Raw genomic sequence first — 15,884 nt, forward strand, 5'->3', positions numbered from 1 at the left:
AAAATCTATCAGTCGCCCTGGTAGAGGGTATGGGCATGCAGTGGTTATATACTAGTAATATGAAACTGTCTAAACTGAATTGGTTTGTTTTTAACTAACTGTAGGCTCCTCATCAAGAAGTTACATTTGATTCTCTCATGTATAAAAACAAGAATATCAAGTTTTCTTCCAATCAAAAATAAGCCTACAGAAAGGGATAGAATTTTAATATACAAGGTATGAGGTCTTGAATCCTTGATATTCAAACTTCCCAAAATTGATCAACTGCCTTTTGTATCAGAGAACTCCATGATCCATATTTATCATATGTTACCCAAATGTCTGTTCTTTAAAAATGAACATGGCTACAGATATCAGTGCTTCTTTCCTTCATATTTTCTGACGAAAGCTGGGACATCAAATTTCCTTTTGCATCCTTGATAATTCATGAAGCGTATCTTTCCAAACACAGGTCTCTCTCCCCATCCCTGGTCATGAATACCACATATGCTCCACATACAACCTGCAAAAATCAACATCAGATTTGTAATTGAATTGTTGAGGATATACAGTAATTCATTAAGATGAAATTATTAGCATTATGTCATGAACTTGATTGGCTATATAAATAACATGAAGAATAAGTATGATGACCATATGGGTCAACAAGTGTAAATCCCCCCACCACCATCACCACCACCACTTTCTTTTAGTGTGAACGTGTAGTGATTGAACCCAGTAATGAGCTAGCTGTGTAAACCAAAATCAAAATCCAGGTCAACAGGATGGGAGAGGGTGTTAATCTATCCAGATTCATTACACATACTCACACAGAGACACACAAACACACACTGATGCACACGCACAAACAAATTCACTGACACCCATTCACACACACATACACACACAGACACTGACACACATATGCACTTACATATTCACTGAGAAAGTCCCACTGACACACACAACAACAACAACAACAACACACTGACACTTGCTGAGATCATGACAGTCACAATATTTACTAAAACAGGCTAGAGTCTGCACATGTAATAATTAACATTTTTTACCTCAATAATGACAACAAAAGCAGTCTGCTTTTCCAAGGGTTGCATTAAGCATTCACTGTGTAAACAAAAACCATGATAAACTCCACACAGAAAGATAAAGCTATGTTTAGCACAGTGCTTTGCAACTTCAGGACTTTAGACTTAACGCCCTCTCCTCACATGAAGTAGGAAGTCGATCCATAAACAGGTAAAAGAAATATAAAATATTATATATTGTTGATTACTGGATACATGGAAACTTTTGGAGCATTAAAACTTTTACCTAACTGAAGATTCTCAGTATTAAGTTTTTTTTTTCTAAATGCCAAAAGTGTCTTTTACCTGGACAGGTATACCTGCTACTCAATGTACTTATGACATCTACTTAGTACACAGCTAACCAATTATTTCTACAGGTAAGAGAATTCTTCCTCACCAGTAGAAAAGCACGTTGAGCAGTCTTTATCAATTAACAAGAGGTAATTACTATGTATCCATAATATTCCTTTATATCATTTTCAGAACAAAGCTTTGTCATTATGAAGATCACTGGCACCTGAAACCTCAGAGGAGGTCAGTTGGGACATCTCAGAGGCAGCAACCTTGGGTCACCTGAAAAACTGCCTCATAAAAAATCTGAATATCAAGCAGAGACAAACTCGCTCCAAGGTGAGTAAATATGAAATAATGCCTGAGTGTCCAACGTCCTAAATATATGACATTGGAGTTTGGTCTGCTTTACTAACTGCCTTACGGTTTTGTGACTACAGGGTCAGAGAGGGGCAGTCACTTCCTAGGTATGTACCAATAGCTAGGTTTGCCATATCAGTGATATAATACCACATAGTCTGAGAGATAGTTTCAGGAGGGTCCCAATGTGTACTTTCAATACCCATGAAAGCCACTTTCACTTCCCAGAGAGGCGTGAAACCTTCACCTCATAAAGCGTGATTTATGAAGCACCGCATTTTTGTGACTAGTGAATGTGGGTTTTAATTTTCTGTCCTTTGTGAAATGAAGTCATCAATGACTCGTAATTTTCAGGAAATTGATATGCATTATCATTGAGATAAATAAAGGTTTATTTACTGTGATTTGTGAATTGATGATTTTATTTCCCAGGAACTGTGATCACTACTCCCCCATGGAACCCTAAAAAAATTCGACCAGTGCAATCAATACGACTAAAAAAATATATATTTTCTATAACTTTTTTGTCTAGGCTCAAACATTTAGACCAAACGTCATAATTCATGAGACAGGATTTTTTACTTGTTCTGATGGTTCGACCATATTGCAGCCAAGACTTGGTACATTTTCAAGCCAGTGGAATAGATGCTGCATGCCTCGGCCATTTGTCAATTATTGTGCTTTCAACAGCTCTCGTCAATGAGGAAGAAACAATTAACTGACGCTCTTATCTGGAAGTGGGACGTACAGTTTGTCCTAATTTAGCAGAATTGCATGCGCTGATTGATTTGTCTGGCCCGTGACTTGGCAGGGTGGGGTGGTGGTGCATTTTGAAGAATAAAAAAGGTCTGCTCGCGGCTAAACCAAAGTGGGTCCACAGTTGGATATTTCGTAAAACACCTTCATATAGACCTAATAGCATTTGCTAGCAATAAAAAAGTTTGAGAACAATAACTAATCTATTTCAAGTTCAATTGAAATATATGCAGATGGGGATACGTTCTTGAAGTCAAATATCACGAGATCCTATGTTTACTACAATCATTCGACCAAAAGATCGGTAGGATTGACCGTCCAGACTTCTTGGCGCCAAACACCATGTGCTGTCAAATTCTGATGAACATGTGTGAGCTTTTCACCTACATGGAAAATTGATTTGTCAACCATAAAAATGACGTCTTCCTCGTCTCCTTTTAAGAAAATTATCTATATGACAGTGAGAGAGGCATGAAATATTGATATTATTTAGTGTAATTCGTGAAAAAATACCCATTCCTGTGACCCCCTCTCCCCCAATAGGACCGTCTTCAATAACATGTGGTTTGCACTAGGCATACTGGAGCAGACCAGATCAGAACAGTCTCTCATTTTTGTGTTTGCCTGATTCTAACAAATTATGAATGCACCTGTTTTGTGAAAATTATGGCAATTAAATGCTTATTTTAGGTTCAGGCTGTATAAGTGTTTTTTTTTTTAATATGCACAGGGACTTGTGCACAACTAGATTCTTTGAGATTAATTAATTAATCTTGGTTGAATTGTTTGGCATATTACCATATGTTACAGGTTTCTACCACCTCTCATTTGTTTTTCTCCTTGTTATTTTCATGAGACATGCTTGAAATGGTAGTCTGATATTATTAATTGTCTCTTATTACCATATTCACATATAACTTTTATATTATTTATAAAATATTTCAATAATTATTGATTTCAGAGGCGAAACAATGGCATTATCAAAACCTTTCCTCAAACCTCAAATGGATGAGGAACAAGAGAATTATCTTCGCATGAGAGTGTTTCTGGAGCGTGCTACAGATGTTCTTAGAGATGTACTGACTAGCGAATTACAAAAAGCTTATCCAGGGGACTTTGACCCTTCCACAGGAATATTGTATAATGTTCTGAACATCCCAGCTGTAGCAAAAAACTTACTTCAGTTAAGTAGGAGAAATGTTCTGAATGCAAGCCAAAAGCAGATTTTGTATCCAGCTGGGGCCCCTTCCTCAACTGCAAAAACAAATGATTTTGATGTTACCTTGACTGTCCTGCTATTACGCAATATAACCACACTGAATCCAAGCGCCCAATGGGACAAGCCTCTCAGCACTGACCTGTCCACAGAAGCTGACATTGGTCGAGTGAAGACATATCGTAACAAACATATGCATAGTGTGGCCAGGCTTCCAGCAGCAACATTTCAAAGTGACTTTGAGGGTCTCAAGACAGTACTGCTACGCCTGTCAAACATTTATACAGACCAAGACTATGACAGGGTACTCATTGATCCAATACAAACCTCAGGTATACAATTTTGAAATTAAAAAAGAAAACTTTTACAAAGATTAAATTATATTGGCTGCATATAATTGCTTACATTTATTTTTAATTAAAAATATTCAGTTTTCTTGCTAATGAATTGATACATAGCATAGGTGATTTATTTCCACAGAGAAAATGTTTAACTGTTTCCAGCACAAGAACTATCAAGAAAATGATTACTGATTAATGATTACACACAATGAAAATAATAATAATAATAATAAAACAAATGAATTATTAAGACGAGTATTTTTTTTTTTTTTTTTTTTGGGGGGGGGGGGGGGGATGATTTCAATACCAGATGAAAGCTTAATTGGTTCTCTTATTTTGGCCAGGATGAATTTTGGAAAAAAGGAATTCTAGAAGAAATCTAATATGGTATATAAAATGTTTCTTGTTTATATTGTTATGCTGAAATAAGTACCAATGTTCCAATATTATTTATTCAAAATACTTATTCCGTTCAAATTAAGTTAAATATTGTATACATTGTTTCAGGAGTACCTACCACTTGTCAGCTCATGTCCATGAACCTCCCTAGAAAAGACAGTAACTTTTGTGGACGAGAGGATTTGCTGACAGAGATCCAACAAGATGTAGAGAACTCAGAGATTGTGCTCCTGACAGGGATGGGTGGTATTGGCAAGACCAGCATTGCTGTAGAGATGGGGCATCGCATGAGTGAAGAAGGTAGAGATGTTTTCTTTCTAGACATGAGGCAGGTTAAAAATCTAGATTCTTTTCAGTTATCACTGGTGCAACACTACAATCCTAAGATGTTTTTGAAAGAAATATATGGCGATTATCAAAACTTATTTCAAAAGGCTCTTTCTGAGATAAACTCGTCAACTGTGGTTATTTTTGACAGCATTGATCATTTTATAAGAGCTAAGAAAGCAGAACAGTTTTTACAATTATGTCAGGATATGTTGAAAGCATCAAAGCACATCTCATTAGTTTGTACAAGTCGCCAATCATTTGACCTCACATCTGTGAAAGTAAACGAAAAAGCAATATCCCATCTTGATGTTAAATCATCAACTTGGCTACTATCAGGTGGGGCTTCTGCCCCCCAAACAGAAGAACAGGCTAAAATCTTGGAAGAAGTAGCTGCTAGATGTGGGTACTGTCCTCTTGCCTTGAAATTACTAGCACCTCAAATAAAAAAGAAAGGAGGTTTGCGAATGCAAGAGAAAATAGACAGAAAGGGTGTTCTTGAAGTAGCAGATACATCTGAATTTGAAGGAATGAAGTCAACTTTTGAAATATCATTTGAAGCATTGTCTAGTAGTGAAAAAGATATGTTCTGCAATCTTTACATATTCCCAGTGTCGTTTCATTTGACTGATGTTTCAAACATTCTCCAAAAAGAAGAGGGTGAATGTGAAGACATTCTTGATAGTCTTACATCCAAGTCCCTTGTAAACCAAGTGAGTGATCAGGTTTATGATCTACATCCCCTGTTAAAGGCTTTTTCTGATTCCCAAGCAAAACAAATTCCAGATAAAATACCAAAGATGGAAATTTCATACTGCAAATATTATGGTGAAAGGGCAGCTTTACTGGTAGTAATATTTGAATCCACAGTTCCAAAATTTGCAAATGAAAGAGCAGAAATCATACTTCCACATTTGTTGTACAGTGGAAAACTTTTGCTAAAACATCTAAGCCAATACCTTCAAAATGAATCAACAAGCACTACTGCACTAGTCAAGGATGTTGACATAGATTATGATGATTTCATACTAAGGCTTCTGGCCATAACCAATGTATTGAGACAAATGTATTTGTTAAATGAGCCTCTGTACCTATTAAAAGAGTTAGCAAATGTTCTAAAAACAAAACAAAACGTGCTTCCTAACAGAAAAACCAGAATGCACTTATCTTCAGTATATCACAGTATTGGGACAGTTTTGTTTGTGATGGGTAAGTATGACGCTGCATTGGAATACCACAAGAAAAGTTTTGAAATATGTAAAAAGCTGCTTGGCACCCAGCACACTCAAACCGCTGGAACATACAGCAATATTGGTCTTGTGCTACATGAGATGGGTAAGTTTAATGACGCATTAACATATCAAAATAAAGGTCTTGAAATACAAGAAAAGGTGCTCGGTACCAACCACCCTTGTACTGCTTTACCATACAGCAACTATGGAAATCTGCTACATGACATGGGAAAGTATGATGATGCATTGACATATTACTGGAAAGGTCTTGCAATTCAAGAACTGCTGCTGGGCACCAATCACACTGAAACTGCTGGCTCATACAGCAATATTGGTCTTGTGCTATATGCCATGGGTAAGTTTAATGATGCATTAACATATCAAAAGAAAGGTCTTGAAATACAAGAAAATGTGCTAGGTACCAACCACCCTGAAACTGCTGACTCATACAGCAATATTGGTCTTGTGCTACATGCCATGGGTAAGTATGATGATGCATTGACATATCACATGAAAGGTCTTGAAATACATGAAAAGTTGCTAGGTACCAACCACCCTAAAACTGCTGACTCATACGGCAATATTGCTAGTGTACTATGTTACATAGGTAAGTATGATGATGCATTAACATATCAAATGAAAGGTCTTGAAATACATGAAAAGGTACTAGGTACCAATCACCCTAAAACTGCTGACTCATACACCAACTATGGTGCTCTGCTACGTAAAATGGGCAAGTTTAATGATGCTCTGACATATCACATGAAAGGTCTTGCAATTCAAGAACAGCTGCTAGGTACCAATCACCCTCGTACTGCAGCCTTATACGGCAGAATTGGTGTCCTGCTTCATAGCATGGGTAAGTATGATGAGGCATTGACATATCATATGAAATGTCTTGCAATTCAAGAACAGCTGCTAGGCAACAATCACACTAAAACTGCTGGCTCATACAATAGTATTGGTCTTGTACTACGTAGCATGGGTAAGTATGATGATGCATTGACATATCACATGAAAGGTCTTGCAATTCAAGAACAGCTGCTAGGCACCAATCACACTGAAACTGCTGGTTCACACAGCAATATTGGTATTGTGCTACATGACATGGGTAAGTATGATGATGCATTGACATATCAAAAGAAAGGTCTTAAAGTACTTGAAGAGGTGCTTGGCACCAAACACACTAAAACTACTCAGTTATACTTCAACCTTAGTATTTTACTACTTGACATGGGTGAGAATGCAGAGTCTCTTAAATATATGAAGAAGGCACTTGATACATATGAAACACATTGTGGTGTCAAGCATGAAAAAACGGCTTCATGTTACCTAGTTATTGGGAAAACGTTTGTAGCTGTGAGGTTGTACAGAGATGGAGTTCTTTATTTGAAGAAATGTGTATCAGTTCAAGAAGAGTTACTTGGTCTGACTCACCCCAGTACAATAGATACATGTAAAAAGATTGGTGCCGTTCTTATACAGATGGGTCAATTTGCAGAAGCAATTGAGTATTTCGAAAAAATTAACTGGAACATTGTCATTGACAGAATCGTGTACTTTTATCCACCCTCACCCTAAACTCGACGTGGAATTTGGAATGATGTATATATGAAAAACAATAGGGACCCAAGCAGGAATCAAATATTTAAGCATAATGTATATACAAACATTCAGTTAAAGAAAATATGTATCTGATGGAAATCATCTGGGAAAATCCCTTAAATGACCTGTTACATCAACATATAACTGAGCTGAAGTTATGCTAAGATACATATACCTTGTTATGTGTATACATGTTCATGTCTGCTTTCAACAGTTTAACAGCCCTGAACCTGTACAATACCAGCTTGATTATATGTAAATATGTGTATGAGTGTGTGCATTTGTTTGTGGGTGTAAGAAAGAGTAATTCCTTTTTTTTTACTGAAAGATAAGGAAAATTGTATCAGACTGCCATTTTAAACCATGTCTCATCAAAATAACAAAGGGGTGGGAACAATTTGTTACATTGATCAAGTGCTTTGATGACTTTCCATTCCTGAATATCAATATATTTTAGAGCAAATAGCTGTACAGAAATAATTAGGGTAGCATTTGATGAATATTTTACTATTCAAAGCATAGAAATATATCATTTCTCCCACAGTTGGTGCTTTGAACAAGATGATAATATGTATTGCATGTGTATTTCAATTACTTGCTCACCTGTATTTTCATAAGCTTCTGTGCTTTCAACCTTTTGTTCAAAGTGCCAGTCATGGGATAAGTCAGATACAACTACTGGTTGTCCACTGTACACGACATACAAAAGCACACATTTTATCTGGGCTGCGCCTTGGCATACGTACACTTTTATATGTCGAATACAGCGGAGGACTATGTAGTAACTAGTGTAAAATGTAAACTTGTTTTTTTTTCAAAGCATAAAGGCATTGTTTGTCATATAAGTGAACTCTGGATTTCAACGAAGTTTTACATAGTTTTAGCAGCACGTTCTGTCAAAGAACTGAAATAGTGAAGGACTATATCGCTATTTCCCATCATTTGGGTTAACTGACTTTAGAACTCTTTGCTGCAACTTGAAATCCATTATCTTATATATTGTATATCAGATAATTCATATAACGGTGTCTTTATGATGTGTATATTGAAGGATAGTCATCATAATGTCTCAAATACAACTGGTTGTGGTATTATTAAGAGACAAATTATTATGCATGTATTCATGGAAATATCAAAAACCCATGTTACATGTTTTAATTTGTTCACAGTGCGTATTCCAGAATATTTTAAAAAGATATTTTTCTATTACTGTCAGTTGGAGAGTGATAAAGAGAGAAATCCATTATACAGTATATAATGTGATGTAACTAGATGTAGGAAGTTAAATTGCCATTAATGATGAGTTATTATAGCCTCATTGTACTGTTATTATCTACTAGTATAAGTGGTCTGAACTATGGTAGTGTTGCACTAGACAACTGTTAACATTGCGATGTAATAAAACTAATAATAAATTCTTAAAGTAAAACAAAAGTGTTGTTGGGTATTTCTTAAAATTACTCTCCCCTGTTTGCTTCATGTTAATCACTGTCAAAAAATCCAAGGGTGTATTTCTTTTAACTACTCTCAAGTGTTTGTTAATGTTTTAACATATTAATCAAAATAAACATAAAAAAATCATTATGTTAAAAGTCAATCAGAACTGAATATGTGACTCAGAATCAACATTTGTGGTGTTACATATAAAAGGAAAAACTTCCCCTTAGGACCAATATCTCTGCCAAATGTACTCTTTTAATACATCATTAGTTTATCTAGCCATGTCAAAGGCAATGGAGGCACAATGTATAAGAAATAACGCATGTATTTGCATTGCTCATTAAGAGAGAAATGGTACACATGCAAAAACGAATTGGAAATGCACACAAACACACACACACACACATACATACATACACACAATCACACGTACACACATACACATTTGTACTAATTAAACTTACCTACATATCCATTAGGATCCCTTCCGTCCAGCTCATACCTATCATTGAGATAAATACTAATTTTCAAAGCCTCCTCAGGACTGCTGGTCCACTCCAGGATTTTCTTTGCCCAGTACATTCTGAGGAATCCATGCATCTTGCCCTCTTTTACCATTTGAAGCTGGGAAAATTAAGAGGGGTTCACTATTATTTTTGCAGTATAATAGTGACAAAGCATCTTGAAATGATTAAAGATTTTTTGAAAAATGACGTCATTAAGTGAATTTGTACAGTTTTTCCATAGAACTGCCACATTTATATATTAAATATCTGAAATGCCAAAATGAATCACACTTGATTCACAATGGAGAAAACATTAGTTAACTAAAATTTTCATTAAAATAATTGACTTATTATAGCTTATTATAAGACAACACATTGAATGAATCATAATAGCTTGCTCTGCAAGCTGCATATTATGTAATATTCAGCACAGTGACCACACACCAGGCAAAAATACACCTGCTTTGTATGCAGTTGAGTGTGACCAAAATATTTAAACAAGTAAATCTGTTTAAGATGTGATTTATTTTATTTTTATATTTATGCATGGCCTAAGGGGAGAAATCAACCCCTTCCTCCAGCAACCCCCCCCCCTCCCACTCCACCCCCAACACACACACACAAGTTTAAACCATGTTAATCATTTGTTCAGGAAGCAGGTGGTTAAAAGGGAAGTCCCCCCCCCCCCCCCCCCCCATGCATGCCATGAAAAATCTATAGACGTAATCTTCATAACATGCACAATTTCAGAATCAACAAAATGAAGGGAAATTTAAAATATATTTCCGGGTGACCTAGTTATACCTGTGCTGCATTCCAGAGATCGTCATGTGTTTTCCCTTCCTCCAACTGTTTACATGTGTAAACGTACTCGCGCTTGTCACTGGCATGTTTTCGTAACGTCTCCTTGGCCCAGACATATGCACCTGATGGCATTAAAATCAAGGGCATGCAACGAACATTATACTATTTATTTTTGAAATAAAATCTTTTTAAATCTTCCACTATTCCTTAACATACCAAAAGTTGAGAACTATCACCCAGTTTTTGTGTTTTTTAGCGTCAAGATTCTGGGTCATTTTTGCAATGGATACACAGACTGATTAATTTCACTAATGTAGTCAAAAATTATAAACTTTTCAAAAAAATATAAATTCAGAACTCAGAAAAATGGATCAACCATGCTTACTTTCAAACACATCTGAAAAAATAACATTATTCAATTTTTGACAAATCTACAATAAATTCATCCCTGCGGAGTTCAAAAATGGCCCATTTACTCACACTCTATGGAGTCATAGTTCTCCACATAGTAACAAAAATTATCCGACAATTCTCTCCTTATGATGGATTCCTCCAGGAAAGCATCTCCTCCCTCTTTGAACTTGGACTTGAACTGTTTGACTACCAGGGCACACCTCTGGGCTGACACCTGGCCTGGTTAGAGGAATATTAAAACTGATAAATATACTGATTAGAACTTTTTTTTCTTCAGTCAACAGATAATATATATTGATATAGTTTTTAACTCAAATATTTCGATGTCTAACAGATCATCTTCATCAGGGAAAGAGGCTATCCAGGTGAATAGCCACTGCTTGGAAGATATGCTGCCCCCCCCTCCCCCCCCCCCCCCCCCCCCAATATATACTGATATAGTTTTTAACTCAAATATTTCGATGTCTAACAGATCATCTTCATCAGGGAAAGAGGCTATCCAGGTGAATAGCCACTGCTTGGAAGATATGCTGCCCCCCCCCCCCCCCAATATATATTGATATAGTTTTTAACTCAAATATTTCGATGTCTAACAGATCATCCCCATCAGGGAAAGAGGCTATCCAGGTGAATAGCCACTGCTTGGAAGATATACTCCCCCCCCCCCACACACACACACACACACACACACCTATTGTCTTAGCTGTTGACTGAAGAAAATATATTCTTATAACATAACACAGCTGAGGAATTTCTTCTCTGATAAACATTTTATTTTACTATACTTCTATATAAATATATACTATAACCTGGTAATAGGAGGCATTGCACTCTTCTGATAAATATATAAATATGAAATAAAGTCATAACAGATTTATATTGTATTAGCATAGAAATTTGTTTTGCCAAGAGCATATTGAATGACATGGGCAATCATGGAGTTTTTTGAATTTTTTGTCTCTAGCCTTCTCGTACAGTGTGCCACTCTTACCTGAACAACAAGCTTAAATGAATGGCTTCTAGGTAGAGGGGAACATACTATAAGCACGGAATAAAATCATAAATCTAAAAATTTAAGATCCTTTCATTTTTCTACATTTGAACAATGAACATACAAGAACCCTGTAACACCTGCGTACCAAAGTGAATCCAGGGGGAGAGATTACTGCAGGCGTTTTTATTGGGGTTGTTTCTGTCCGCGTTGAAGAACTTCAGGCGCTCCTTGCAGAATGTCTCCAGCGTTCTCAGCCCTGCTGTGGTTCCCGGCGACGCCCACTTCACCTCCGTCACCGTCCGGTCAATCTGTAGCGATGCCTTGGCAGCCGACCAGTCAACTGGCTGAAATATCATTAATGAATTCATATACATTTTACTTAAGTATCTATTAGAAAATTTTCACTGGAACTCTTGACCATATGGTCTAACTGCCAGGGTGCCCTGCAGGGTGCTCACCTCAATATAAAAATAATACCTACTTTGTCCTTCCTATGCACTCAGCATGTAATAACATTACAGAGGACAGATAATGTGAATGATAACTATACACTCAGCATATATTATTATAGAGGATGCTCTCTAGGAATGATAAGTATGACCACATTTGCTACTGCCATGATTTTGTGCTCCTCAGGGAGGTGAGCTTATTCCAGAATTAACAGATCTACATAAACCAGGCATACCTTGTAAACCTAATTTTTGAAAACGCCTTACCTCAGCCTTGGTCTTGGCAGCGTAAGGGTGCCGTATGACAGGAGGGAACTCTGTGAGGTACTCCGGCAGTTTACTCTGTATTTTATTTCTGATTGTTCTGGCACCATACTCTCTCTTATCAGAGGCTTCCCAACAGGGCACGATGTTATGGGCATCCACCTGGGAGAACAGAGAAACAGAATTTATTGGGAAAGTCATCTTAAAACACTAGACTGTCAAATTCCTAACTGTTTACTGGTAAAACAGGGAACAATGTTATGGGCATCCACCTTGGAGAACAGAGAAACAGAATTTATTGGGAAAGTCATCTTAAAACACCAGACTGTCAAATTCCTAACTGTTTACTGGTAAAATGTCATTTTATGTCAAAACAAGAGAACACTTCAAGAGCTCAGACTAAGGACAAAAACAATATAAATATTTAATTAAAAATGTTAGGGGAAACTTAGATTCAGTTAAAATAGCAATCATTTTTTCTAGCTCTCTGAAGACAAAAAAGGAATGTACTTTAACATGGAGTTTTTCAACCAGCCACCACTCTCAAATAAGTTAACTCTATGTCATTAAGAGTGAAAAGCAACTCTAAAATACAATAATAATAATAATAATAATAATAATGCTCATACTGCTACTGCTACTACTACTACTACTACTACTACTACTACTGCTACTACTACTACTACTACTACTAACTAACTAACTAACTAATAATAAGAAGAAGAAGAATAAATTCACCTACCTGACAGAGAGGGATATTTTTAGGCAAGTTCTCAGTCACGTCCTTCACCCATTGCTTTGGAACTCTGAGTGGAGAAAAGTCCGTCACCACGCCTCCAATATTGTTACATTTCACAAAATCTGGCAGGACTTCCTTGGCATAACCAGTCAACAAGTGGAAGGTGATGCCGAGTCTACCACACTCCTGAAAACAATAGCGGAATAAAAAAAAAATCACTGTTATTTCCTTTAAACTATGAATTGTTGTCTTGAGGATATTTCATAAAAGAAAACCAAACAATTTCTTGGAGCAGGGTTGAAATCATATCTCTACATCCTTAAATCTAATTTATAATCAATGTTAAAATTTTCTACCAGCAATCCAAAGCACTATTTTCTACCATCAGAGTCATTCCAATTCTCACTGTTTTTATAACTTTAAACCTAATGGCAGTAATGCACATGTTTAAGGTCTTTTATAATCCGCAACAGGCTACAGCATAAGCCGAATATTGACAATATCAAAATACAAATTTAAAATCTTTAAATTTGAAAATAGTTCACTTGTACACCTAATTTTTCAAATTTTTAACTTTTAAAAGACAACTTACCTGTTCCACTTCTTGCAGTCCCTTTAACATGAACCCATATTATCTTATAGTGGCCTCCAGAAACCTGGGAACAAGACAGAAAACAACTTACCTGTTCCACTTCTTGCAGTCCCTTTAACATGAAGCCATATTGTCTCATGGTGGCCTCCAGAAACTTGGGAACAAGGCAGAACACCACATGGAGAGGCACCTCCATCTTCAGGGCCAGTCTCTGGGCATACAGCATGGCCCAGTTATCTGAATATAGAGATGTTATGTGACCATGGTGTTATACACTTCATTTGCTTTAAGGAGTGTGAAATTTGAGCTTTTTCTCTCAGTGTGTATGTCAAATACTGCATCAGTGCCACCCTGTTGCAATATACACATGTATGCCTTAAAACCTCACGCTGATGCTCGATTAGCTTTTATCAGTGTCAGAGTATTATCTCACACATTACATAGGTTTAATTGAATATCTGAGTAAGGTATTTATATGCATTGATTTGTGGTCAATTTAGGCATGAAAAAAGTGATTTAACTAATGTTTTAACACAGTAGCAAACAAAGAGAAGGATTCAGACCCTTGTTTTAAACTTAAAACGATAGTTGCAGGTTTAACCTTTAATATTTGATTATTACACTACTATTTATATTACTGTTTACAGTTTAAATAGATTCCCCTATATGCTAGTACCTTGAACTCTTTGATCACGTGACATCCAGTAAATAACTCCGTCACACTCCTCTGGGAACTCTTTGGCTGTGGACAGCATCCGGACCCTCTTCTTGTTAAACTTGAAAGCAGACACAGACTGCGCCTTGGCTTCACGTGCATGGTTTATCAGTTCTAGAAAGTCCTTGGATGTATCTTAAAGCAGAACAAGAAATGATTTTAGTTGCCTGACATGTAACATTTGAGCAGTAGAAATTGACTAGAAAGTGGTGGAAATGGGGGAGGGTGGAGAGCTGGGATAAAAATTTCATTATATATATATTTACAAAATATGTCTCTGTTTATTTTGTACATTTTTCTCTTCTGCAAAATTTTTTGTAGAAAATTGATGCCATCATTCAGTTGGCCTCCATGACAGAGTGAAGTCTGCGAGCCCTCTTTCACTCTCTCCACCCCTCCCCCTCCACCTTGTAAAGCTGTTAGGGGGTAGTTACCTTTACCCCTAGCTGTTTTGGTAGGCGTGACAGATATTTAAGCCGTTTAGTTGATAATTTAGTAAGACTCCCCAGGGAGTTAGGTCGATCCAGATGGATCGATCTATGTATGGGAACCCAGTCTTAGAGCCCTATCTCAACCATACATACCAGTAAACTTCACACCAGCCGAGTTCTGAGAACTCGGTCCAGCCTCGGCGTCATCTTCCACTTTCACTTTCATTTTTTTGCTGACAGGTCCTTCCTCATTTCCTTTACGTTTCCTCGTGTTTTCTTTGCCAGACATTATTGATGCTAAATGTATGTGCCTTGTTCTGACATAAAACTTTAGTTGAAATGCACTGCAATGATGAAAAGAGGATCATTCAATAACTAATTATACACTGTTTTCTTGAATATTCTGCAGTATGCTTTTTAAGGCATTAATAAATTCCAATTCAGCTCTTAGTGTTTGCAAGCTGTGCACTGTTTGTGCTTCATTCTAATTATTTCAGCCAAAAATCATTCTACTGACTAGCTAGATATCTAATAGTACTCTTTATATGTATAAATTCAGGTGTTCATCATCAACTACTAGATTATCCCAATAAAGTGTAAGATATATTTATCTACTAACTGCCTACAAGATAAAAAAAAATAATGCAATAAATTGGGTGCTGACAGTGTGTGTGTTTCTGAGAGAGAGAGAGAGAGAGAGAGAGAGAGAGAGAGAGAGTGAGAGAGAGAGAGAGAGATCCACTTACCAATAATTCCTAAGGGAAAAAAGCATACACATTCAGTTTTGTTCCCACAACGTGACACTACTTGTTTACATAACTTTGGCTCGTAACTTCCCTCTCTTGTGTTTACTGCGCGCTTATTGGTTTATTCTTGCTTTATCAAAAGTATGGATTTCAAAGTGGATCGAAGCTACATAATATATTTGTCTTTGTGAATTTT

General features: G+C 36.6%; 1 protein-coding gene and 1 long non-coding RNA gene across 3 annotated transcripts in view; one reads left to right on the top strand and one right to left on the bottom strand.

The window, feature by feature from the left end:
• The window catches only part of LOC106179460 (uncharacterized), a 70,940-nt gene extending 69,709 nt beyond the window's left edge, over positions 1-1,231 (top strand). The window contains exon 3 of the long non-coding RNA XR_015331317.1: positions 1,181-1,231. This is a non-coding gene — a long non-coding RNA (uncharacterized LOC106179460). The remainder of the gene's footprint in view (positions 1-1,180) is intronic.
• LOC106179461 (deoxyribodipyrimidine photo-lyase-like) overlaps positions 1-15,878 on the bottom strand; it is a 59,982-nt gene extending 44,104 nt beyond the window's left edge. Inside the window, exons 1-11 of one of the 2 annotated variants that reach the window (XM_086996890.1) lie at positions 15,689-15,847; positions 15,096-15,286; positions 14,473-14,646; positions 13,888-14,033; positions 13,208-13,390; positions 12,469-12,627; positions 11,898-12,096; positions 10,825-10,977; positions 10,345-10,466; positions 9,499-9,658; positions 321-502 (exon numbers count right to left, since the gene is read on the bottom strand). In XM_086996890.1, coding sequence (XP_086853016.1) covers positions 354-502; positions 9,499-9,658; positions 10,345-10,466; positions 10,825-10,977; positions 11,898-12,096; positions 12,469-12,627; positions 13,208-13,390; positions 13,888-14,033; positions 14,473-14,646; positions 15,096-15,286; positions 15,689-15,720 — 1,668 coding nt within the window. In that variant the 5' untranslated portion in view covers positions 15,721-15,847 and the 3' untranslated portion in view covers positions 321-353. Of the gene's footprint in view, positions 1-320; positions 503-9,498; positions 9,659-10,344; positions 10,467-10,824; positions 10,978-11,897; positions 12,097-12,468; positions 12,628-13,207; positions 13,391-13,887; positions 14,034-14,472; positions 14,647-15,095; positions 15,287-15,688 lie in introns of those variants that run through there. The other variant, XM_086996891.1, reaches the window with a different exon arrangement.
• Between the last annotated feature and the right edge of the window lie 6 nt (positions 15,879-15,884).

Source organism: Lingula anatina, chromosome 10 (assembly GCF_051362555.1).
Source record: "Lingula anatina isolate TDL-2025a chromosome 10, LinAna3.0, whole genome shotgun sequence".
In the NCBI taxonomy this organism is placed as follows: domain Eukaryota; kingdom Metazoa; phylum Brachiopoda; class Lingulata; order Lingulida; family Lingulidae; genus Lingula; species Lingula anatina.